This window comes from Pan troglodytes, chromosome 4, assembly GCF_028858775.2.
Source record: "Pan troglodytes isolate AG18354 chromosome 4, NHGRI_mPanTro3-v2.0_pri, whole genome shotgun sequence".
In the NCBI taxonomy this organism is placed as follows: Eukaryota; Metazoa; Chordata; class Mammalia; order Primates; family Hominidae; genus Pan; species Pan troglodytes.
In genome coordinates this window covers 36,426,902-36,452,956 of record NC_072402.2, presented here as the reverse complement: position 1 = coordinate 36,452,956, position 26,055 = coordinate 36,426,902, and the positions used below count along the sequence as shown (strand labels likewise).

The 26,055-nt window shown below is 39.9% G+C and overlaps 1 protein-coding gene across 24 annotated transcripts in view; it reads left to right on the top strand.

Annotated features, from left to right (window-relative positions):
• Window positions 1–18,270: 18,270 nt before the first annotated feature.
• Window positions 18,271–26,055, top strand: part of TENT2 (terminal nucleotidyltransferase 2) — a 73,929-nt gene continuing 66,144 nt past the window's right edge. For 3 of the 24 annotated variants that reach the window (XM_054684265.2, XM_054684260.2, XM_016953088.4), the window contains exons 1-5: window positions 18,336–18,677; window positions 18,919–18,983; window positions 20,365–20,453; window positions 25,505–25,678; window positions 25,887–25,976. In XM_054684265.2, coding sequence (XP_054540240.1) covers window positions 25,542–25,678; window positions 25,887–25,976 — 227 coding nt within the window. In that variant the 5' untranslated portion in view covers window positions 18,336–18,677; window positions 18,919–18,983; window positions 20,365–20,453; window positions 25,505–25,541. Of the gene's footprint in view, window positions 18,678–18,845; window positions 18,984–20,364; window positions 20,454–25,504; window positions 25,679–25,886; window positions 25,977–26,055 lie in introns of those variants that run through there. The other 21 variants (XM_063811135.1, XM_054684261.2, XM_063811134.1 and 18 more) reach the window with 13 other exon arrangements.

Sequence of the window (26,055 nt, the reverse complement as noted above, 5' to 3'; positions counted from 1 at the left end):
TCGCCCAGGCTGGAATGCAGTGGCGCGATCTCAGCTCAATGCAACCTCCGCCTCCTGGGCTCAAGTGATTCTCCTGCCTCAGCCTCCCGAGTAGCTGGGACAGGCGTGCGACACCACGCCGGGCTAATTTTTGTGTTTTTAGTAGAGACGGGGTTTCACCATGTTGGCCAGGATGATCTCTATCTTGACCTCGTGACCCGCCCGCCTCGGCCTCCCCAAATGCTGGGATTACAGGCGTGAGCCACCGCACCCGGCCAACTCAGCAATTTTTCTTTTTTTCTTTTTTTTTTTTTTTGTTTTGAGACGGAGTCTTGCTCTGTCGCCCAGGCTGGAATGCAGTGGCACGAGCTCAGCTGACTGCAAGCTCCGCCTCCTGGATTCACGCCATTCTCCTGCCTCAGCCTCTCGAGTAGCTGGGACTACAGGCGCCCGCCACCACGCCCGGCTAATTTTTTGTATTTTTAGTAGAGACGGGGTTTCACCGTATTAGCCAGGATGGTCTGGATCTCCTGACCTCGTGATCCGCCCGCCTCTGCCTCCCAAAGTGTTGGGATTACAAGCATGAGCCACGGCACCTGGCCCAACTCGGCAATTATTTCTTAGAGACCTACTTTATCAGTGTAATGCTGAAGTCCAACTTCAGGTTCTCTCCTTATGGTAGCAACCACGTTGTTCAGGTACACATTTCACAGTGAATAAGAGAATAATTCCTACTTGGTGATCGTAAGCATATTCACAGTTTCACTGGAAAACAAAGGGTCTGGTAAGTTTTTTTGTGGGGGGGCTGGTGGTGGGAGTTAAGGAGTCATGGGTATTAGTAGTGGTTAAGGCTAAACATAATAATACTCAAGAAAAGATGAACTAGGTCTCTGAATTGAAATTCAATCATTTTTAATAGGTACTATTAAATTCTTATTAACACAGTATTAATAATACTAGGTATTCATGATTAACACTAAATTCTTAATAAGATTAAGAATGTAATCCTCACAACAAAGAGGTAAGTACTATTATTATCTTCATGTAGATGAGGAAAGGGAGATGCAGAGATGTTAAAAGTAACCTGCCCAAGGATCTGGGGCAATGGCTGCAATGTTATAGCAAATATAGAGATAAAATACAAAGGCAAATAGACTTTTTGTTTTTGAATGATGTCAAGACTTTGAAGTTCTTTTTCTTTCCTTATTTTATTTTAATCACATTTCTATTTTCTGTAAACCCCATTCTAAAGCCCTATTCTTAGATTTCTGGCAGCTTGGACATCTACCCAGATGATTGGTATTTCAGTCTTTTTTCTTTTCAAAGTACTTACTTGTAGGTGGCAGTGTTAGTTTCAAACTCTGCTTTGCATTTTTCTGGGGAAGATTAGAAAAAGCCATCTGGTTAGCATCAACCTAAAAAATTCTTCTCTGAGTGGAACTTCCTTAAGAAGAAATTGTAAGAGAAGAGAGTGTGGTATAAAGCTAGGCAGAAGACAAATAGAAACATTTAGAAACAGAAGCATTAAATTCTGATACCTGGCCGTGGAAGGTGGCTCACACCTGTAATCCCAGCATTTTGGGAGGCTGAGTGGGGTGGAGCACCTGAGATAAGGAGGTTGAGACCAGCCTGGCCAACAAGGTGAAACCCCGTCTCTACTAAAAATACAAAAATCAGCTGGGTGTGGTGGTGCATGCCTGTAATCCCAGCTACTCAGGAGGCTGAGGCAGTAGAATCACTTCAACCTGGGAGGCAGAGGTTGCAGTGAGCCGAGATCGTGCCATCGCACTCCAGCCTGGGCGACAAGAGCGAGACTCCCATCTCAAAAAAAAAAAAAAAAAAAAAAGAATTCTGATACCTATGAGAATTACCTTTCTGTACCATTAATTCATTCTTCTTCCAGTGCTTTTCTTTTCTTTTAAGACAGAGTCTCGCTATGTTGCCCAGGCTGGAGTGCAGTGGCGGGATCTCGGCTCACTGCAACCTCCGCCTCCCGGGTTCAAGTCATTCTCCTGCCTCAGCCTCCCAAGTAGCTGAGACTACAGGCCCACGTCACCACGCCCAGCTAATTTTTGTATTTTTAGTAGAGACGGGGTTTCACCATGTTGGCCAGGATAGTCTCAATCTCTTGACCTCGTGATCCGCCTGCCTCCCAAAGTGCTAGGATTACAGGCGTGAGCCACCATGCCCGGCCCAGTCCTTTTCTTCACTTTATCTTTTGAGGAAAGGTTTTTTTGAATGAAACCTTGCTCCTTGATAACATTTTTCTAGCTCTTGAGGTTTAACCTTGTTCACATACAACTTGTTTCGTCTTGAATTTTGGGCTTTTTTCTATTTAGCTGTCTTTTATATTCAGGTTTTCATTACTGCCACCTCCACCTCCCACATGGTGATATTCTTGATGTAGCTATTGGCATAGACCAGAATCTGGCGAATTGGTGGTGTTGGGTACTAAATATCTGTTGATCAACGGAATGAACAAATGAATGAATGAATGAAGACCTTCTCAGGAAAAGAAACAAGATAAAAGCGAGTAAATGTGAAACATATCCTTACTGATATATTTTGTGTTTATGATATTGATTTTATTCTTTTACATAACCCTAGAATTTATTAACCTTTACATAATCATAAAAAGTCTACAGATTCGTATAATTTCAGGACTCAGCTTAGGAAAATCAAATGCTAACCTAAAAGGGACTATTAGTTCAGTGAGAAGACTTATTTTGGTCAAACTAACTCATTTAATTGCAGTTATTCTTTTTTGTTACCTTTATTAATTGCAGTTATTCTATCTAGTTATTTGGAACCTACCACTAAGAAAGATTTTTTTAGATTCTCACTGCCTAGTAAATTACTCTTCTAATTGCAGAATTTGTCTTGTACTCTGAATTCTTTAGAATACTATCTTAAATTGTATGATTCCTTACAGTTTTCAAAGTAATAAAAGTTAAGAACTGTGATATTATTCTGGGCCACATTGAATCATATGTTCAATAAATATCCCTTGATGACAAAAAAAAGAAAGAAAAAATGAGATATCAATTTGCATTTATTTTGATTCTTATTTTTTTATTTTTATGGCTACATAGTAGGTGTTTATATTCATGGTGTAGATGAGATATTTTGATACAGACATACAACGTGTAATAATCATGTCAGAGTAAATGGAGCATCCACGACCTCAAGCATTTATCATTTCTTGTGTTACAAACATTCCAACGTACTCTTTTTTTTTTTTTTTTTTTTTTTTGAGATGGAGTGCTGCTCTGTCGCCAGGCTGGAGTGCAGTGGCGCTATCTCAGCTCACTGCAACCTCGGCCTCCTGGGTTCAAGCGATTCTCCTGCCTCAGCCTCCTGAGTAGCTGGGACTACAGGCACGCACCACCATGCCCGGCTAATTTTTGTATGTTTAGTAGAGATGGGGTTTCACCATGTTGGCCAGTATGGTCTCGATCTCTTGACCTCATGATCTGCCTACTTTGGCCTCCCAACGTGGTGGGATTACGGGCATGAGCCACTATGCCCGGTCCCAACGTACACTTTTAGTTATTTTAAAATGTACAATAAATTTTTGTTGATTGCAGGCTGGGCGTGGTGGCTTACGCCTATAATCCCAGCACTTTGGGAGGCCAAGGCGGATGGGTCACCTGAGGTCGGGAGTTCAAGACCAGCCTGACCAACATGGAGAAACCCTGTCTCTACTAAAAATACAAAATTAGCCGGGCGTGGTGGTGCATGCCTGTAATCCCAGCTACTTGGGAGGCTGAGGCAGGAAAGTCACTTGAACCCGGGAGGTGGAGGTTGTGGTGAGCCAAGATCATGTCATTGCACTCCAGCCTGGGCAACAAGAGCAAAACTCCATCCAAAAAAAAAAAAAAAATTATTGACTGTAATCACTCTGTTGTGCTATCAAACACTAGTTTTTATTCATTCTGTCTAACTATAGTGTTGTATCCATTGACCATCCCCACTTTCCTGCCCCCACTTCCCTTTCCAGACTCTTTCCTACCCATCATTATCATTCTACCTCTGTCTCCATGAATTGATTTGTTTTAATTTTAACTTCCACAAATGAGTGAGAACATACGAAGTTTTTCTTTCTGTTTCTGGCTTATTTCACTTAACATAATGTCCTACAGTTCAATCCATGTTGTTGCAAATGACAGGATCTCTTTTTTTTTTTTTTTTTGGCTGAATAGCACTCCATTGTGTATATGTACGACATTGTCTTTATCCATTCGTCTGTTGATGAACACTTAGGATGCTTCCAAATCTTGGCTACTGTGAATAGTGCTACAATAAACATGAGAGTGCAGATATCTCTTCGGTATTCTGATTTCCCTTCTTTGGGGTATATACCTAGGAATGGAACTGCTGGATCATATGGTAGTTCTTTTTTAGTTTTTTTGAGGAACCTCCAAACTGTTCTTCATAGTGGCTGTACTAATTTACATTCCCATCAGCAGCGTATGAGGGTTTCCTTGCCAGCATTTGTTGCTGCCTGTCTTGGATAAAAGCCATTTTAACTGGGGTGAGATGACACCTCATTGTAGTTTTGTCTTTGTCTGATGATCAGTGATGTTGAGCACCTTTTCATATACCTGTTTGCTCTTTGTATGCCTTTTTTTTGAGAAATGTCTATTGAGATCTTCTGTCCATGTTGTAATCGGATTATTAGATTTTTTTCCTGTAGAGTTGTTTGAGCTCCTTATACATTCTGGCTGTTAATCCCTTGTGAGATGAATAGTTTGCAAATATTTTCTCCCATTCCGTGGGCTGTCTCTTCACTTTGTTGATTGTTTCCTTTGCTGTGCAGAAGCTTTTTTAACTTGATGTGATCGCATTTGTCCATTTTTGCTTTGGTTGCCTGTGCTTGTGGAGTATTACTCAAGAAACCTTTGCCCAGACCAATGTTCTGGAGAGTTTCCCCAATGTTTTCTTGTAGTGGTTTCATAATTTGAGGTCTTAGATTTAAGTCTTTAATCCATTTTCATTTGATATTTTGTACATGGTGAGAGATAGGGGTCTAGTTTTATACTTCTGCATATGAATGTCCAGTTTTCCCAGCACTATTTATTGAAGAGACTGTCCATTCCCCAGTGTATGTTCTTGGCACCTTTGCAGAAAATGAGTTCGCTGTAGATGTGTGGACTTATTCTGGGGTTCTCTATTCTGTTCCATTGGTCTATGTGTCTGTTTTTATGTCAGTACCATGCTGTTTGGTTACTACAGCTCTGTAGTATAATTTGAAGTCAGGCAATGTGATTCCTCCAGTTTTGTTCTTTTTGCTCAGGATGGCTTTGGCTATTCTGGGTCTCTTGTGGTTCCATATAAATATGAGTATTATTTTTTCTATTTCCATAAAGAATGTCATAGGTATTTTGATAGGGATTGCATTGAATCTGTAGATTGCTTTGGGTAGTATGGACATTTGAACAATATTGATTCTTCCAATCCATGAAGATGAAATATTTTTTCCATTTTTTGGTGTGTGTCCTTTTCCATTTCTTGCATCAATGTTTTCTAGCTTTCATTTTAGAGATCTTTCACTTCTTTGGTTAAATTTATTCATAGGTATTTTATTTGTAGCTATTGTAAATGGGATTACTTTCTTGATTTCTTTTTCAGATTGTTTGCTGTTGGCATGTAGAAATGCTACTGATTTATGGCATGTAGAAATGCTACTGATTTTTGCATACTATATTGATTTTCCATCCTGCAACTTTACTGAATTTGCTTATCAGTTCTAATAATTTTTTTGGTGAAGTCTTTAGTTTTTTTCCAAATATAAGACCATATTATCTGCAAATAAGGATGATTTGACTTTTTCCATTCCAATGTGGATGCCCTTTATTTCCTTCTTGTCTGAGTGCTCTAGCTAGGACTTCCTGTACTATGTTGGATAACAGTGGTGAAAATGGGCATCCTTGTTGTACTCCAGGTCTTAGAGGAAAGGCTTTCAGTTTTTTTCCCCCTTTCAGAATGATACTAGGTCATATATGGCTTTTATTGTGTTGAGATATGTCCCTTCCTCATCCATTTTTTTTGAAGAATTTCATCATGAAAGAATGCTGAATTTTATAAAATGATTTTTCAGCACCAATAGAAATGATAATATGGTTTTTGTCCTCCATTCTGTTCATATGATGTATCACAGTGGCTGATTTGCATATGTTGAAACATCCTTTCATCCCTGGGATAAATCCCAATTGGTCATGATAAATGATCTTTTTAATGTGTTTTGGAATTTGGTTTGCTAGCATTTTGTTGAGGATTTTTGCATCAACGTTCATCAGAGATGTTGGCCTGTAGTTTGTTTGTTTGTTTGTTTTTTTAATGTGTCTTTGTCTGGTTTTGGTATCAGGGTAATACTGGCCTCGTAGAATGAGTGTGGAAGTATTCCCTCTGCTTCTGTTTTTTGGAATAGTTTTAATAGGATTGGTATTAGTTCTTTGAACATTTGGTAATATTCAGCAATGAAGCCATTAGCTCCCGGGGTTTTCTTTGCTGGGAGACTTTTGTTATGGGTTCAATCTCATTATTTTGTTATCGGTTTTTTTCAGGTTTTGGATTTCTTCATGGTTCAACCTTGGTAGGTTGTATGTGCCTAGGAATTTATCCATTTCTTCCAAGTTTTCTAACTTATTGGCATATAGTTGCTTATAGTAGTTTCTAATTATCTTTTGAATTTTTTTTTTCTTTTCTTTTTTCTGAGACAGAGTCTTGCTCTGTTGCCCAGGCTGGAGTGCAGTGGTGCAATCTCAGCTCACTGGAACTTCCGCCTCCTGGGTTCAAGGAATTCTTGTGCCTCAGCCTCCCAAGTAGCTGAGGGATTACAGGCATGTACCACTGCGCCCAGCTAATTTTTGTATTTTTTAGTAGAGATGGAGTTTCATCATGTTGGCCAGGCTGATCTCAAACTCCTGGCCTCAAGTGATCATCCTGCCTCAGCCTCCCAAAGTGCTGGGATTACAGATGTGAGCCATTGCACACGGACTGAATTTTATTTACTTTTTTTCTTAATACATTTCTGTATTTTCCAATTTTTCTCTAAGAAGACTTCATTCTTACAGTCTTAGAAAACAATAAATTCTATTTAACCCCCACCCCACCTAATCAGCCATTAATCACTCCATACAAATGAGTACTCAAATTTATACTTTATTACAGTAATTCCTGACAACAGTAATTTCAACTTGAAATTTCCAGAGATTCTTTCCAGGTGAATGAACAGAGAACTACGTTCACAGTATAGTCATGTAGAATTTGCAATTGCCTTCTTTGATTGTGTTTTCTATTCTCAGGCAATATCTAAGTTGAAATTACATGCTGACATACTTAAAATGATGTAGTGCATATTAATTTGTTTCCTTTTCTATCTTTAATACATCTTTTTTTAACATGTAAAATGAGGAGTACAGATAGTCGCCAAACTGTATGTTAGCTCTTATACTGTATTATCATTAGCTGAGATTGTTATATAATAAATTCATTAGAGATAGCTTGTGCAACAGTATGTTTTGAATTCCTATGAACACTTTTTTTTTTTTGAGATGGAGTCTTGCCCTGTCACCCAGGCTGGAGTGCAATGGCACGATCTTGGCTCACTGCAACCTCCACCTCCCGGGTTTAAGTGATTCTCCTGTCTCAGCCTCCTGAGTAGCTGAGATTACAGGCATGTGCCACCACGCCTGACTAGATATATATATATGTGTGTGTGTGTGTATATATATATGTGTGCATACATATATACACACATATACGTATACGTATATACGTATATATACACGCATATATGTATATGTATATGCGTGTATATATGTATGCATGCATATGTGTACACGTATATACATATATACGTGTACATATATATACATATACGTATATATGTGTGTGTGTGTATATATATACATACACATATATATATACATACACATATATATATACATACACATATATATATATATATATATATATACTTTTTTTTTTTTTTTAAGACCGAGTCTTGCTCTGTCGCCTAGGCTGGAGTGCAGTGGTGCCATCTCGGCTCACTGCAACCTCTGCCTCCCAGGTTCAAGTGATTCTCCTGCCTCAGCCTCCTGAGTAGCTGGGACTACAGGCGCGTGCCATCATGCCCAGCTAATTTTTTGTATTTTTAGTAGAGATGGGGTTTCACTGTGTTAGCCAGGATGGTCTCGATCTGCTGACGCTGTGATCCGCCCACCTCGGCCTCCCAAAGTTCTGGGATTATGGGCGTGAGCCACTGTACCTGGTCTAATTTTTTGTATTTTTAGTAGAGAGGGCGTTTCTCCATGTTGGTCAGGCTGGTCTTGAACTCCTGACCTCAGGTAATCTGCCCGCCTCAGCCTTCCAAAGTGCTGGGATTTCAGGCATGAGCCACTGTGCCCAGCATTTTTTTTTTGAGACGGAGTTTCCCTAGTTTCCCTCTTGTTGCCCAGGCTGGAGTGCAATGGCACGATCTCAGTTCACTGCAACCTCCCGAGGCAGAGGTTGCAGTGAGCTGAGATCGTGCCATTGCACTCCAGCCTGGACAACAATTCAAGCGATTCTCCTGCCTCAGCCTCTTGAGTAGCTGGGATGACAGGCACCCACCACTACGCTCAGCTAATTTTTGTATTTTAGAGATGGGATTTCGCCATGTTGGCCAGACTGGTCTCGAACTCTGATCTCAGGTGATCCACCCCTCTCAGCCTCCCAAAGTGCTGGGATTACAGGTATGGACCACTGAGGCTGGCCATTTTCTTTTAAAAGCCTGTTTTCAACTGCTCTGAAGGGAGCCAGTATAACTTGGTAGTTAAGCAGTTAAAAATAACAAGCTTGGAAACAAACAAACCTGTTTGTATCCTAGCTGTAGCTTTAAATTATTGTCAGGCCTTGGGCAGTTTACTTTATTGCTCTTATCTTCAGCTTTGCCATTTGCAAAACAGGGGAAATAATGGAACTCCTTTTGTAAAATTGATTGTGAGGAATAATGACGTGTACATAAAGTGCTTTGCATCCCATTTGGTCGAGCAATGTTTATGGAGTACCAACCGTGTGGCAGGCATTGTGCCAAGCTCCTGCTTATCTCAGGACTGCTTTCTTTCTTATCTCAAATTTTCACCTAACTTCTACTCTTCAAGGAAAGGTTCCCCTGAACCCTCTGAGTTAGTGCAGTTAGTTCAGGTTCTCCATGAAGTGAATGCCAAGAAGAGACATGGACGTATGAATGTACCAATGCGCACTCATGTACAAAGGAAGTAGAACTCCCAGATCTTGTAAATTCCCTCCAGTTTTCTCAGTGGGTATATTCTTCTACCTTCTCTCTTGTGGGCCAAGAGAGCCCTGTAGGCTGGTCAGCATCTCTCTAAACAATCTGCCTCCCCACTCCCATCTCCTTTTGAAAAAGCAACATTTTCAGCAGACATAACAGAAGCATGTTGGGTATACGGGAATAGGGATGTAAATTAATAAATCCAGGATGAAGGAACCTAGAATTAGCTGTAGAATGATTGCAAATCACAGAAGAGCTTGCATGCCAAATACAAAATAAAAAATCACAAAAACCACATCAAAAGTCCCCAAGTCCCTCACTACTACCCTTCTTTGCTGATTCTGCCCCAAGGTTTGGGGTTGAGTGTGGGAGGAGGCTACGCTCTGCTGGGGGAGAAGGCATGGAGCACCGGAGTCAGGCTATCTCTAAATTCAAAGCTTGTCTTTGGCATTATTTGTGGGACATTGAACAAGTTGCTTGGCTGGAGATTCAGTGTTCTCACCCATAAATTGGAGATAATTATAGTAGCTCTATTAGAGGGCTGTTAATCAGATTATAAAGGGTAATTGATGTAAAATGCTTAGCAAGGTGCCTGGCATATAGTAAGCTCCCAGTAAATCTCTCTACTATCAATTTTTTCAGGGCATCTGCAATACCCTACCTACTTAAGCCATTTTCAAAATGTGATCCACAGACATTTTCAGGGATCATGATGTCAAAAACTATATAAAAATACTTAGAATTGGCTGGGCACGATAGCTCATGCCTGTAATCTCAGCACTTTGGGAGGCCGAGGTGGGTGGATCTCCTGAGGTCAGGAGATCGAGACCATCCTGGCCAACATGGTGAAACCCCGTCTGTACTAAAAATACAAAAATTAGCTGGGCATGGTGGCTCATGCCTGTAATCCCAGCTACTTGGGAGGCTGAGGCAGGAGAATCACTTGAACCAGGAAGTCAGAGGTTGCAGTGAGCCAAGATCGAGCCACTGCACTCCAACCTGGTAACAGAGTGAGACTCCGTCTCAAAAAAGAAAAAAATAACACTAAGAGTGTATTTACTGTTTTTCGTGTTAAAATTGGCTTTGATGGTTCAAAAGCAAACTATTGCAGATCACAATGTAATATCACTCTACAACTACCAAGATTGCTATAAGAAAAAAGACAATTATAAGCATTGATGAGGATGTGGAGAAATTGAAACACTCACAGGCTGCTGATGTTAATGTAAAATAGTGCAGCCACTTTGGCAAACAGTTTGGTAGTTCCTCAAAAAATTAAACATAGTGTTACCCTATGACCTAAAAAGTTAACTCCTAGGTATATACCCAAGATAGTTGAAAACATGTTTAAACAGAAACTTATACATGAATGTTTGTATTAGTCTGTTCTCACACTGCTATAAACCTGAGACTGGGTAATTTATAAAGGAAAGAGGTTTAATTGCCTCACAGATCCACATGGGTGCAGGAGCCTGAGGAAACTTACACTCATGGTGGAAGGTGAAGGGAAAGCAAGAGCCTTCTTCACGTGCTGGCGGGAGAGAGAAGAGTGAGTGGAGGAACTTGCCAAACACTTATAAAACCATGAGATCTCATGAAAACTCACTCACTGTCACAAGAATAGCACGGGAAAAACTGCCCCCATGATCCAATCACCTCCCAGCAATTTCCTCCCTCAACAACTGGGGATTATAATTCAAGATGAGATTTGTGGGGGAAGGAGGGAAGCCTAACCATATCAATGTTCATAGCAGCATTATTTATAATAGCCAAAAAGTAGAAACAACGCTAATGTCCATCACCTGATGAATGGATAAACAAAGTGTGCTATACCCTATAATAGAATATTGGGCTGATAATACTTTTCGGTGGGAGAGGGGGCACTGTCCTATGCATTGTTAGGATGTTTAGCAGAATCCATGGTTTCTACTCCTTAGATGTCAGTAGTAACTCTCTCCTCTTAAGTCGTGATAGCCAAAAATATCATTGCCAAATGTCCCGAGGACAAAGTCACCTCCAGTTGAATACCACTGATACTAATTAATAGTCCTTATATTCTTCACTGCCATTCACTTGCAGTTTTAAAAAACTTCCAGTTTTATTTAAGAATGTTCTTAATGAAGCAATGAAAATTGCAAATTGGATTGTTTTCACCCGTGAATACACATCTTTTAAAATATTCTGTATGAAAAAAAGAAGCATTTATAAAGTACTTCTGCTGCATACCAAAGAACTCTCAAACAAGTGCTTTTCTCTAAGCACTTGTGGGAATGAGTTGCAGGCTGAACTCACTGATTTTATCATGAAACACCATTTTAATTAAAAGATCTATTGACTGACAAGCTGGTTATTCACACTTAGGTACTTGGAAAACATTTTCATGAAAATAAATAACATCTATTTGTTGACATTGATATAACTGAACTTTCAAGCAAAAATAAAAATTTGGTAAAGGTTACATCATCACTGTGATCTTGATTGCTTCCAAATACTTAAAGATTCTGACTGGGTGTGGTGGCTCACACCTGTAATCCTACCACTCTGGGAGGCTGAGGCAGGCGGATCACCTGAGGTCAGGAGTTCAAGACCAGCCTAGCCAGCATGGTGAAACCCTATCTCTACTAAAAATACAAAAAAATTTAGCCAGACATGGTGGTGCGCACCTGTAGTCCCAGCTACTCGGGAGGCTGAGGCAGGAGAATTGCTTGAACCCGGGAGGTGGAGGTTGCAGTGAGCCGAGATCGTGCCACTATATTCCCCACTGTGCGACAGAGTGAGACTCCGTCTCAAAAAAAAAACAAAAAAAACTTAAAGACTCTTCTTCTGATGAGATTGGAAGTGATATTAACAAATGTGATGTGTTTGATAATGTAGGGTAAAATGTGTCAACATTTGGAAGATCTGCATAACTCAGTGAACCAATATTTCTAAATGACGAGTGTAACATGTCACGAATCATGCATGGTTTGAGAGATTTATTCAAAGTGCAACACGCGGTCAGGCACGGTGGCTCGTGTCTGTAATCCCAGCACTTTGGGAGGCTGAGGCGGGCAGATCATCTGAGGCCAGGAGTTTGAGACCAGCCTGGCCAACATGGCGAAACCCCATCTCTACTAAAAATACAAAAATTAGCCAGGCTCGGTCGTGGGCACCTGTAATGGAGGCTGAGGCAGGAGAATTGCTTGAACCCAGGAGGTGGAGGTAGCAGTGAGCCAAGATCGTGCACTCCAGCCTGGGTGACAGAGTGAGACCATCTCAAAAAAAAAAAAAAAAAAACCAAACCAAACCAACACAAAAACCAAAGTGCAACATGGACCAAAAGCTTTTTTTCTTTTTAACAGCTTCTTTGAGGTATAATTGAGACATAATAGGTTGTACATGTTTTTACCTGTAAATACACAAATGAAACTACCAGAATAATCAAAATAATGAACATGGGTATCACTCCCAAAAGTTTCTTTGTATTCCTTTTACCTCTTCCTCCTGCCCTTCTTTGCCCTTCCCCGTCCCCTACACCCTCATCTTCCAGGCTGCCACTCACCTGCCTTTTCTCACTAAGGATTTGTTTGCATTTTTTGGAATTTTATATAAATAGGATCATATATACTTTTCAAAAAATCTTTTTCTTTCACCGATTGCAATTACTTTGAGATTAATCCATGTATCATTGCTTGTGTCAATAATTTATTTTTATTCTGAGCAGTATTGTACTGTATGGATATACCATCAATTGTTTATCCATTTACTTGGTTTTAATTTTCTTTTTTTTTTTTGAGACGGAATTTTGTTCTTGTTTCCCAGGCTGGAGTGGAATTGTGTGATATCAGCTCCCTGCAACCTCTGCCTCCTGGGTTCAAGTGATTCTCCTGCCTCAGCCTCTCGAGTAGCTGTGATTACAGGCATATGCCACCCTGATCGGCTAACTTTGTATTTTTAGTAGAGACGGGGTTTCTCTATGTTGGTTAGGCTGGTCTCGAACTCCCGACCTCAGGTGATCCACCCACCTTGGCCTCCCAAAGTGCTGGGATTACAGGCGTGAGCCACCGTGCCTGGCCTGGTTTTAATTTTTATCTTAAATTTATTTTTAGTTTTGTTTTTAGAGATAGGGTCTCACTCTGCTTGTAGTGGTAGAATCAGAGCTCACTGCAGCTTCAAACTCCTGGGTTCCAGTAATCCTCCCTTTTCAACCTCCCTAGGAGGTAGGAGCAAGTTTGTCCAAACCTCAGTCCACAGGCTGCATATGGTCCAAGACAGCTTTGAATGCAGCCCAACACAAATTTGTAAACTTTCTTAAAACATTATGATATTTTCTTTCCAATTTTGTTTTTTCTAGCTCATCAGCTATTGTATTTTATGTGTGGCCCAAGACAATTCTTCTTCCAGTGTGGCAGCCAAAAGATTGGATACTCCTGGTATAGGTAGAGATGGGGGTCTCACTATGTTGCCAGGCTGGTCTCCAACTCCTGGCCTCAAGCAGTCCTCCCACCTTGGCTTCTCAATGTGCTGAGATTACAGGTGTGACCACTCTCAGCCCATCTGCCTGTTAATAGGTATTTGTGTTACAGGTTTTTTAGGTTTTTTTTTTTGTTTTTTTTTTGGGACAGGGTCTTGTTGTGTCACCCAGGTTGGAGTGCAGTGGTGCAATCACAGCTCCCTGCAGCCTCCACCTCCTAAGCTTACACGATTGTCCTTCTTCAGCCTCCCTAGTAGCTGAGATTGCTATTTGTTTTTAGTAGACACAGGGTTTCGCCAAGTTGCCCAGGCTGGTCTCCAACTCCTGGCCTCAAGCAATCCTCCTGCCTTGGCCTCCCAAAGGGTTGGGATTACAGGTAATTACAAATACAGTTGCTATGAACATTTGTGTACAAGTCCTTCTGTGGACATGTGCTTTCATTTCTTTTGAGTAAATACCTAGGGATGGAATGTCTGAATCATATGCAAATAAATGTATGCTTACCCTTTTAAGAAACTTCCTAAGTTTTTTCCAAAGTGCTTGTACCATTTCATATTCCCATTAGTAGTGTATGAGTTTCAGTTGCTCTATGTTCTGACAAATTCTTGGTATGACTAGTCTTTTGGAATTTACCATCAAATAGGTAGGGTATGTTGTTGAGGTCTTAATTTATATTTTTCTCTTAATCTGTATTTCTTCTAATGACTAATGATGTTGCATATCTTTTCATGCCTTTATTTGTCATCCATATATGGCTTCTTTGATGAAATGTCTCTTCAAACCTTTTGCCCATTTTTTTGGGTTACTATTGAGGTATGAGAGTTCAAAAAATAGACACTCTGGATATAAATTTTTTTTTTTTTTTGTGGACAGAGTCTTGCCCTGTCACCCAGGCTGGGGTGCAATGGCGTGGTCTCAGCTCACTGCAACCTCTGCCTCCCGGGTTCAAGTGATTCTCCTGCTTCAGCCTCCCAAGGAGCTGGGACTACAGGCGCCTGCCACCATGCCAGGCTAATTTTTGTATTTTTAGTAGAGTCGGGGTTTCACCATATTGGCCAGGCTGGTCTCGAACTACTGACCTTGTGATCCACCCCCTCGGCCTCCCAAAGTGCTGAGATTACAGGCGTGAGCCATCTTGCCCAGCCTGGATATAAATTATTTACCAGGGCCTGGCATGATGGCTCACACTTGTAATTCTGGCACTTAGAGAGGCTGAGGCAGGTGGATTGCTTGAGTCAAGGAGTTCGAGACCAGCCTGGGCAACATGGGGAAACTCCATCCTCTATAACAAATACAATAATTAATCAGGCATGGTGGTGCACACCTGTAGTCCCAGCACTAAGGAAGCTGAGGTGGGAGGATCACTTGAGCCTGGGAGGTCAAGGTAGCAGTGAGTCGTGAGCATGCCACTATACTCCAGCTCTTTTGAGACACAGCAAGACCCTATCTCAAAAAAAACAAAAAAACAACAACAAAAAACAACCACACACACACACATTCTTATCAGATACGTGATTTGCAAATAGCTGCTTCAGTTTTTGGCTTGTCTTTCCATTCTCTTTCTGGGGCTGCAGTGACCTATCATAATGCCATCATACTCCTGGGTTCAAGTGATTCTCTGCCTCAGCCTCTCAAGTAGCTGGGACTACAGGTGCATGCCACCATGCCTGCCTCAAATTTTTGATGCCGTTGTAAATGGTATTTTAAATTTCAATTTCAGATTGTTTATTGCTGGTGTACTACAAATGCCATTGACATTTGTGTATTGATTTTACGACCTGTAGTCTTGGTCATTTATTTGATCTGATAGTTTTTTGTAGATTTTGTGCCAGAGTTTTCAATAAATAAAACAAATAAAACCAGTTTTACTTCCTTCTTTGCTAATTTGAATGCCTTTTTTTTTCCTTGCCTTATTGCACAGGCTAGAATCCCCAGTACAATATTGAACAAAAGTTGTCAGAGCAGAAATCCTTGCCTTGTTCCTGATCTTAAGTTGAAAGCACTGTTCTTCACCATTAAGTGTGATGCTTTTTATAGACACTCTCTATCAAGTTGAGGAAGTTTCCTTGTAATCTTAGGAATGGATACTGGATTTTGTCCAATGCATTTGCTGCATGTATTGAGATTATCAAATGGTTTTTCTTTTTTAGTTTGTTAATATGGTAAATTACATTGCTTGATTTACCAATGCTAATTCAACCTTGCATTCCTAGGATAAGCCCCTGTTTGGTTATAATGTATTATCTTTTTTATATATTTTTATGTATTTATATATTTATATATCTTTTTTATATAATCTACTCTTTTACTGCCTTGTCTCATGTAAACCTGTGTAATTTCCCATTGGGTCCACCTTAGGAAACAGTCTTTAAAGTTTTCTCCGTAAAGCAAGTACCAGTATACTCTTTTATGGTCAATACAATGCTAATTCAACCTTGCATTCCTAGGATAAGCACCTGTTTGGATATAATGTATTATCTTTTTTATATACTGTGAAATAAAAGTGACTAGAATTGTGCATATTATGTTTATGAGAGATATTGGTCCATAGTTTGCTTGTTTAATATCTAGAGTTTGGGTATTAGTGTAATGCTGGCCCCACAGAATGAGCTGGGAAGTATTCCCTCCTCTTCAATTTTCTGGAGGACTTTATCTAGAATTGGAATTATATTTTCCTTATATATACCATGTTAACACCCTACAAAAGAAAGCCTAAGTAGCTGTAATACTATCAGACAAAATATACTTCAGAGCAAAGAACATTATCAGCAAAGAGGAGGGTCATTTGTAAAGTGGATAATTTCATAATAATGAAACTTTCATAAAGGATAAATTCATACAAATAAGAGAATAACTATGTTTATGCAACTAATAGCTGAGCTGCAAAGTACATGAAGCAGAAGTTGATAGAACTACAATTGAAAAAAACCAGTAATAGTCAGAAATTTCAATACTCTCAATAATTAGTAGAATAAGTAGACAGTAAATCAGAAAGGATATAGATTTGAACACTAATATCAACCAACTTGACATGATTGACATTTATAGAACACTCCATGCAACAACTGCAAAAAACACATTCATTTCAAATGCACAGTGAGTATTTACCAAGACAGACTATACTCTGGGCCACAGAACAAGTGTCAATAAGTTTAAAATTATTAATAGTGTACGAAGTACCTTCTCTGATCACAATGGGATTAAATCAGAAATCAGTAACAGGCAGCTACCTGGAAAACTCCTCCACATTTGCAGACCAACACTTACAAAAAACCCATGGTCAAAAAAAGAAAGCAATAGGGAAATTACAAAGTATTTTGAAATGAAGGAAAATGAAAATACAATATATCAAAATATGTGGAATGTAGCTAAAACAGTATAGAGGGACACTTATCACACCAAATGCCTGTACAAACAAGAGACATCTAAAATTAATGGTCATCAGTTTCTGAGTTAAGAAACTAGAGAAACAAAACAAGAAATTTAAAAATTAAAAAATAGCAGAGTAAAGGAAACAATAAACATAAGGGCAGAAATCAATAAAATAGAAAACAGAAAACCAGTAGAGAAAATCCAAGAAAGCAAAAACGGGCTTTGAGATTTGAGATCCGTAAACCGAGAAGCCCCTCACCAGATCGATCAGAAAAAAAGATGACACACAAATTACCAATTTCAAACCTGAGGGGTCAGATTTTATAGACATTAAGTGGACAATAAAGGAATACAGCTAACAGATTTGCATTATTAAACAATTTAGACATTTCTACAAATTATTAAAGCTCACTCAAGAGGCGATATCAATAAATATTTGTTGAATTAGTGAATACCAGCTATTACTATGGGCAAGGCGCTAAGTCCAGGCTTTAGAGAGAAAGAAAGCATTTTTTTTTTTTTTTTGAGACAAAGTCTTGCTCTGTCGCCCAGGCTGGAGTGCTGTGGCACGATCTCGGCTCACTGCAACCTCCGCCTCCCGGGTTCAAGCGATTCGCCAGCCTCAGCCTCTTGAGTAGCGGGGTTACAGGCGCACGCCACCAAGCTCGGCTAATTTTTGTATTTTTAGTAAAGATGGGGTTTCACCATGTTGGCCAGGCTGGTCTCGAACTCCTGACCTCGTGATCCGCCCGCCTCAGCCTCCCAAAGTGCTAGGATTACAGGGGTGAGCCACCGCGTCCGGCCAAAGAAAGCATTTTCCTTCCAAAGAAGCTCTCAGGTTACTGGAGGGGCAAAAGAACAGATAAAGTTTAATGTTGCTCCGGGGGAGAAGATTAGGGGAACACTGGTTAAAGAAAGGCTTCTCTGGGGACAAGTCACTCGGCCAACACACTAAGGACCCACAGAAAACGTCTGTTACAGCTAGAACGGCTGCACGTGAGTTCAGGCAAGGGGCCCAGAAGTGGCCCTCCGGCGACTGCCTGCTCCACCCCTCTTAGTGCAGTCCTAACCCTTTCCCAACTGGTGCTGGCAGCAGTTAAGAAACTCCTTTCAAATCCGGCTGTCTTGCGCCTGCGCATTCAAGCAAAGCGCTCATAGGCGGGGTGGGGGGGGGTGGGGGGGGTGGGGGGGGGTGGGGGGGGTGGGGGGGGGTGGGAGGGAGGCGGCCACCGGAAGTGTGACCTCTCGCTCCCCGCTGCCTATTCTCATCCGGGGTCACGTCGGTCTTCCGGGTGTCTTTGACAGGGTTTTCTACGCCGCTTTTTCGGCGACTTTTTGCTCTTCCGCTTTTTGCCACCGCCCCCAACCTTCTATATCCTTGCAGCCCCTACCTTTTCTTGTGTTGCTCCTCCCCTGGCAGCCTTGCGGGGGGTTAGATCTCAGCCGGAGCCGGAGCTGGGCCTAGCTGTCCCACGGGCCACCACTACCTCCTTTGGTTCGGGAGAAAGCTACGACCAAGTACGCCCAGCTCGGGCCTTAGAACTTCTGAACGGGCAGTGCGGGTAGGCCCTGCTTAGCCCTTCCCGGAGGACACCTGTGAGTTTAGGGGGTTTCGGAGAGGAACGCAGCAGTGTAGGCCCAGGTCGGGGGCGGGGCACGGGAAACTTTTCCGAAACGGTAGCGTTTTGTTTTGCGTGGGAGGTTCCAGCAGTATCTCTTGGTTATTCCAAATTTATGGGCGGCATCTGGGCTGCTGTACATTTTGAAGAATCTTAGGACCGCTTACTTTGCTTACTCGTTTTCTCTTCCTCGCGTACTGCCTCGTCCACCACTCCAGGACCAAAAGAGGAAGATAGTCTTGGGACCCTTGCATGGTGTTTCAAAGGGTGGTGAAGAACTAAGGTACGTAGCTGGATTAATTAAAAAATTTAAAAGGCATTTATCTTTTAAGCCTTAATTAAATGGCATGAAATTGCTTCAGCTTTTCACTTTATAGGAAAATGCACAGGTTAAGACTGTTGTGTGCGTTTCTTTTCTTGTTCAGCCTTTGTAGAAAGGCTCTTCGTCTCTCAAGGTGAGAACACGAAAGGCTTATATGTCTCAAAACTTATGGATTCTCTAAATTACTTGTCTTATCTCTTTCAACTCTTTGTTTAAAGTAGCAGATATTTTTCATTAGGGTGAACAGAGAAGAAACAAAGGGAAACTAAAACACAAGCTAAATAACACATGTGCAGTGTATGATTTTGTGAAGAAAGAGATTGTAACTGATTACTAAATCTGTGTTTTTATATTACAGGTAACATAGTAACTTTTGTAAATATCTTCATATTGTATGGTTCAGTACCACCAGGCTTCTAACACGTACTGATTAACAGCCGTAAGGCTATTAATTTATACTGATTAATAGCCAGTAATAGTGACGTTACTTTGTTGGTGTGAATAGCCCTAATTATGTCTGTTCTGGAAATGTCCTGTAACAGTTTCCATGTGAAATAGGCCGTTTATGAGTTGTTTAAGAAATGCCCATTTGGAGCCATGTGACTAGATTATTTTTTTGAACACTTGGGTGTAATTTAATTCTTAACCAAAAGGAATATCCTGTTCAAAACCTGGAAGTAGTTTTCACAGTGGATTGGCAGGATTTAGGAACTGGATTTTTCGTATTGTGGAGAAAAGTGGGTTTGAGATATCAAAGGTATTTGGACAAAATGGACAGTATCTTGGTTTAGCCAGTAAATTTCTGGTTTTCATTCTAGGTATATTCTGCTTTCTAAAGAATCTTGATGAAGGAATTATATATAACCTTGAGTGTTCTCTAATTTGTTGGAGGAGAGGTCTAGTTGAGGACAGAAATTCCAGGTTGCAAATTCCAGGACCAAATACTTTATCACTAGAAATTACTAGGAATTAATCTTTTTTTTTTTTTTGCAAGACGGAATCTTGCTCTTGTCACCCAGGCTACAGTGCAATGGCACTATCTTGGCTCACTGCAGCCTCTGCCTCCTGGGTTCAAGCGATCTCCTGCCTCAGCCTGCCGAGTAGCTGGGATTACAGGCACGTGCCACTATGCTTAGCTAATTTTTGTATTTTTAGTAGAGGCAGGGTTTCACCATGTTGGCCAGGCTGTTCTCCAACTCCTGACCTCAGGTGATCCATCCGCCTCGGCCTCCCAAAGTGCTGGGATTACAGGCGTGAGCCACTGTGCCCGGCCGAATTAATCTACTCTTTTACTGCCTTGTCTCATGTAAACCTGTGTAATTTCCCATTGGGTCCACCTTAGGAAACCGTCTTTAAGGTTTTCTCCGTAAAGAAAGTACCAGTATACTCTTTCATGGTCAAGTACAGATTGTGGAACTGATAACTTTTAAGGTAAGGAAAATTGGATATTGCCAATATCTGGATTTTATGTATCTATCATAAAATTTGTCACATAGGAGATGGTAGAAGACCATAGTTAATGTGGAGTAACGTTTTATATAGCTAATCTCTACTTAAGAAACTTTCAGAGTATGAAGAAAATGATTTAAAATTTTGTGGAGGTCCCCTTATTTCTGTTACAGTAATAGTTTTACTGTATTTTGTGAAACTCTACAGTCTCTTTAAAAAAAATGATTATGTTGTTTATGATAATTGTTTCGATGTCATTTTTATTTTCATCAAAATCAACGTGAAATGTATTAGAAAAAGGCATAGAAATTCATAGGCGTTTCATTTACTTCCTCAACTCTAGATGTCTTTCAGAATACCTATATTGGTGAACATAGAACGAATGCGTCGGAATGATTTTCCTCTACTTGAAGCCTACCGTCTTTAAAAAGAGCCTGACTTGAGGGCCAAAATTCATACTGAGGAGAGGCTGACAGATCCTTTGTTTTGCAGGGGCTCCAGAGCTTGATATATTTCTGGGAATATGGAATATGCTAAACTAGATTTCTGCCCTAGACTAAACATCTGGCTGTGGACTCAATCTAAGTTTTTAAGCTGGGGATAATTTGGTCATTAACTTGGTAGAGTAGTTCTCAGCCACAAGTCATCTTTAGACTTAGTTTGGATTTGGCTGTGTAAGAGATGGAAACAAGGTGAGGCCTGGGCTCTTAATGTCATTTTGCATCTTCAAATCTTAATATACATGGACCTTATTCAGTTATAGAGGAAAAACAGCATATTTTTTATAGGTATAAACAAAAGTATCTAGGCTTTTTGCTATGAACCGATTTAAATAAACCTGAAAGTACAAGATTTTAATTCTAGTTTTTCTGAATACGTATTTCTTCCATTCACTAGATTTGTAGTGTCTATTCCAACAAAATGAACTATCAAGCAAAATTTGTTACAGTGATTGTATTTAATATCATTTTCTCATAAATCCTATGAAGTAGGATCCTATGTTTTATGGGAAATTAGGTTAGGGAACCAGAGTAAAAAAGGCCAAGAAGGAGTGTGAGCCTGAGCAAAGGGTGAAAAGTGTTCGTTGCCAGTCTTGAATCTGGCAATCCAAGATTTTTCTTTTTTCTTTTTTTTTTTTGTTTTTGAGACAGGGTCTTGCTCTGTTGACCAGGCTGGAGTGCAGTGGCACAGTCTCCTCGGCTCACTCCAACCTCCGTCTCCCTGGCTCAAGCGATCCTCCCACCCCAGCCTCCAGAGTAGCTGGGACTTCAGATGCAGACCACCACACCTGGCTAATTTTTGTTGCGTGTTTGTTTTTTTTTTGAGACGAAGTCTCGTTTTTTCGCCCAGGCTGGAGTGCAGTGGTGCGATCTCTGCTCACTGTAACCTCTGCTTGCCAGGTTCAAGCGATTCCCCTGCCTCAGCCTCCCAAGTAGCTGGGATTACAGGTGTCCACCACCACGCTAGCTAATTTTGTATTTTCAGTAGAGACGGGATTTTGCCGTGTTGGCCAGGCTGGTCTCGAACTCCTGACCTCAGGTGATCTGCCCACCTCGGCCTCCCAGAGTGTTGGGATTATAGGCATGAGCCATTGCACCTGGCCTAATTTTTTTTTTTTTTTTTTTTTTTTTTTGAGATGGAGTTTTGTTCTTGTTGCCCAGGCTGGAGTGCAATTGCGCGATCTTGGCTCACTGCAACCTCCACCTCCCAGGTACAAGCGATTCTCCTGTCCCAGCCTCCCAAGTAGCTGGGATTACAGGCATGTGCTACCACGCCTGGCTGATTTTTTTTTGTATTTAGTAGGGATTTCACCATGTTAGTCAGGCTGGTCTTGAACTCCTGACCTTAGGTGATCCATCTGCTTCGGCCTCCCAAAGTGCTGGGATTATAGGCGTGCAGCCTAATTTTGTATTTGTTGTAGAGATGGGGTTTTACCGTGTTGCCCAGGCTGGTCTCTAACTCCTGGGCTCAAACAATCTGCCTGCCTCAGCCTCCCAAGGGATTACAGGCATGAGCAACTGCCCAGCCCAGGATTATTGTATGTATTTTTGCTAGGGGATTCCCTGGAATGCTGCTTAGTTCAAGATATTTGTCCATTTCCTCTGAAGAAGCTAGGGTGTACAGGTGAGGAAATATGACAGGATTATTTTCTTTTTTAAAAATCTCTTGTAAAAAGACATAAGGGTCGGCTAAAGAAAGTTGACAGACTCTTGTTTTCTGGAGGTTAACCTTGTCTCTGGTCCAAATTAGAGTCAGGCATTTAGGATGAGGTCTGATGATGGTTCATAGAATTTTGTCCACAATCTGTTATGAACCCTGGACTGGTGAGCCTTGTTATCTGTGGCCAACCTAGGGAATTTTAATCTTATGGAATTGAAGAAACAAGGAACAATGTTTGTGAGGGATTTATTAATTTCTTCCCAGATTTTTCTTTTTCTCCCCTGTTGTCTCTCATAGTTTTTCCAGCCCTCCTAGTCACAATCCCCAGAGGCAGCTACTTCAATTCTTCTGGCTACCTAGTTTTACTTTACTCTGTTGTTTAAAAAAAAAAAGAAAAGAAAAAAGAATAAAGCTTCTATAGTTCATTCTTTTGATTTATTTTTACTGAAAATGAGAATTTAGCACTTTTTGTACCCTCTGTCATCCTCCATATAAAACTTGTGATATATAAACACAAATGTATAAGGTAGTGTCATATATAAATAATATATAATAAATTTTATATAGTAACTCAGTTTTAAAAAAATCAGTATATTCATTCTTTGTAAGAATCAGGTAACTGATTATATTGCCTTTTTTATATTACCTATTGAGTGTTTTTTTCTTTGGTAATTTATTTTTAACTAGCTACTTTTCTGTATTTCTAAAATTATTTCTACTCTGTTAACAGAACTTATCTCTATGGTCAAATACATCAGATAATCCACCAGTTGATTTTTCTTTTCTTAGATATCTTCTTGAAGCCCTGCATCCTCCCATTCTAATTTGAACTGTTAGCTTCCCATCACTGTCATCTTGGGTAATTTACTTTGTTTCTGCCCTACATCAGATCTCCCTTTTTCTAGATTCCAGGTTTTCTTTTTCTTTTTTGATAACTTAAATGTCTAAGAATGTTTCTAGTTGCCCTTGCATTGATAGTACAGCTAGGTATAGAATTACAGCCTGAGAGCATTTCCGTCAGAGATTTGAAGTCATGAGTCCATGTCCTGTGCTACTGAGAAGTCCAAAGCCATTTTGATTTCTTGCCGTTTGTTTATAACATTTTCCCTCTTTGAATATTTTATAAACTTCCTTTTTTTGTGTGATATTCTGAAACTTCAATATAATATACCTTGACATGTAACTTTTTTACTGTGCTTTGTACCCTTTAGATCCTTTCAGTCTGGGGATTGGTGTCTTTCAGTCTTTGGCATTTTTTTGTTTTATTTATTAGGTAATGTCCTGTATTTTTTCTGTTCTTTCTGGACCTTCTGTTACAATGTTAGATCACATAGTTTAATACTTTTTTGTTTTCTCTTCTGTTGTCTTGCCTCCTTCCTGCCCCTACCACCTTTTCCTTTTCGTTCTTTCTAATACATTTCCTCAAAGTTATCTTTTAACTTTCTGCTGGGTAGTTTTGCTTTCAATTTTATAATTTCCCAGAGCCTGTTTATTTTATTTTTTTGAGATAGGGTCTTGCCTTGTGTCCCAGGGTGGAGTGCAGTGGCATGAACATGGTTCACTACAGCCTTGACCTCCTGGACTCAAGCAATCCTCCCACCTCAGCCTCCTGTGTAGCTGGGACCATAGGCAAACACTACTGTGCCTGGCTAATTTTTTTGATTTTTTTTTTAATAGAGATAGGGTCTCACTTTGTTGTCCAGGCTAGTCTTGAACTCCTGAGCTCAAGTAGTCTTCCCACCGTGGCCTCCCAGAGTGCTGGGATTCTAGGTGTGAGCCACCGCATCCGGCCCCTTTCTTTTTAAATAGCATATTCTTGTTTTATATATGCAATGTCTTTTCATTAATCTGAGATTTTTTTTTTGAGTGTTCATTTGTTCCTGACATCGTTTCTGTTTATTCCCAGGTTTTATTTTTCTTCTGGTGATCCATGGATGCCTATTTTAAGTGAGAATATCAGGAGTCTAATTAGAAACTCTAAAAGTGCGTGGGTAGGGCCTGTCAACTAGTAGGCTTCATGTTAAGTTGATTAGTTAGCTACCTTGCCATTTTCTTGATGGACTCCCAAGTATTATTATGTTCTCTTGTTACTACGTTACATAGTTTCTCTCTCATTTTGTTTTTTCATAAAAGAGTTTTCTAATTGCTTGCTTTGAGAAAGTGGGCTGAGGGGTCCTATTTTTCTTTGTAGACTTTACCTGATCCTCATTTTCAGTTTATTACTTTATCCTACCCTTTGCAAGACTACAGCCTTGATATATTGGTCACTGCAAAGAATAAATATCTACTCTCCTCCCTGGATCAGTGAAGGATTCTGATTGCTTTGTATAATTTTTCCCTATTCCTGTGGAACATAGCCCTCTTTTATTGGAAGTCTTTTATATAAATTATGTAGACTTTGAGGGGAATCTCAGAATCTTATAAATTGTTAAGACAATATAAAATCCATTCCTTATTTGATCAGACCTGTAAGATCCAAATTCTAGGAATCAGGATGTCATGTGATGGTTTATACCTTTGTATAAATTAGTTTGAGAATAAATGTAATAATCTGTGGGATTTTATTAATGTCAGGTGATAACTTGGATTTCTAAAAGATTTGTTGATATGAGGGTAAAAGTATTAGGGTAAATTAATCAGAAAATTAGAAATGTGCATATATCTTGCTGTTTGAATTATGTTAATCTTAGATTTGGAATTTATTATTAGTTTTCTTTTGTTACCTACAGTGGCACTTAGGAGACCTATTTAACTTTGCAAATAAAATTTGTAACTTGATAACTAATTGTTTTAAGTTAGTGGATAATAGTTATCAAAGTGTTTAGTATCTTTAAGCTATGATAATTTAATATTGTCTTTTTAAATTATCCTAGGTAGAAGAATACATGTTCACTTCCAGTGAACAAGAGCATGTTCCCAAACTCAATTTTGGGTCGCCCACCCTTCACTCCAAATCATCAACAACATAATAACTTCTTTACCCTGTCACCTACTGTTTATTCACACCAGCAGCTTATAGATGCACAATTCAACTTTCAGAATGCAGAGTGAGTATGGTGATATTTTGGCCCATGTTGTTGGTAAATTTCATTTTCTGTTTGACATAAACCCTTTTTGTATGAAACTTTTGAACATGGAGAATATGTCGTCACATTTTTTTTTGATACGGATGTATTTAATTTTTTTTCAGAGATTGGTTTTGTTTTTAAAGAAAAAATATGTATAAATTACTGTTCTTTTCTTTGATTTTGTTAGCTTGTCTAGAGCTGTGTCATTACAGCAGCTGACATATGGAAATGTCAGTCCAATACAGACCTCAGCTTCCCCATTATTTCGAGGAAGGAAGTAAGTACTTCTTAATTATTTTAAAAGAATATTTTTGCATTTCTGAGAACTCTGTAATGATGTATCTTGAATTAATATT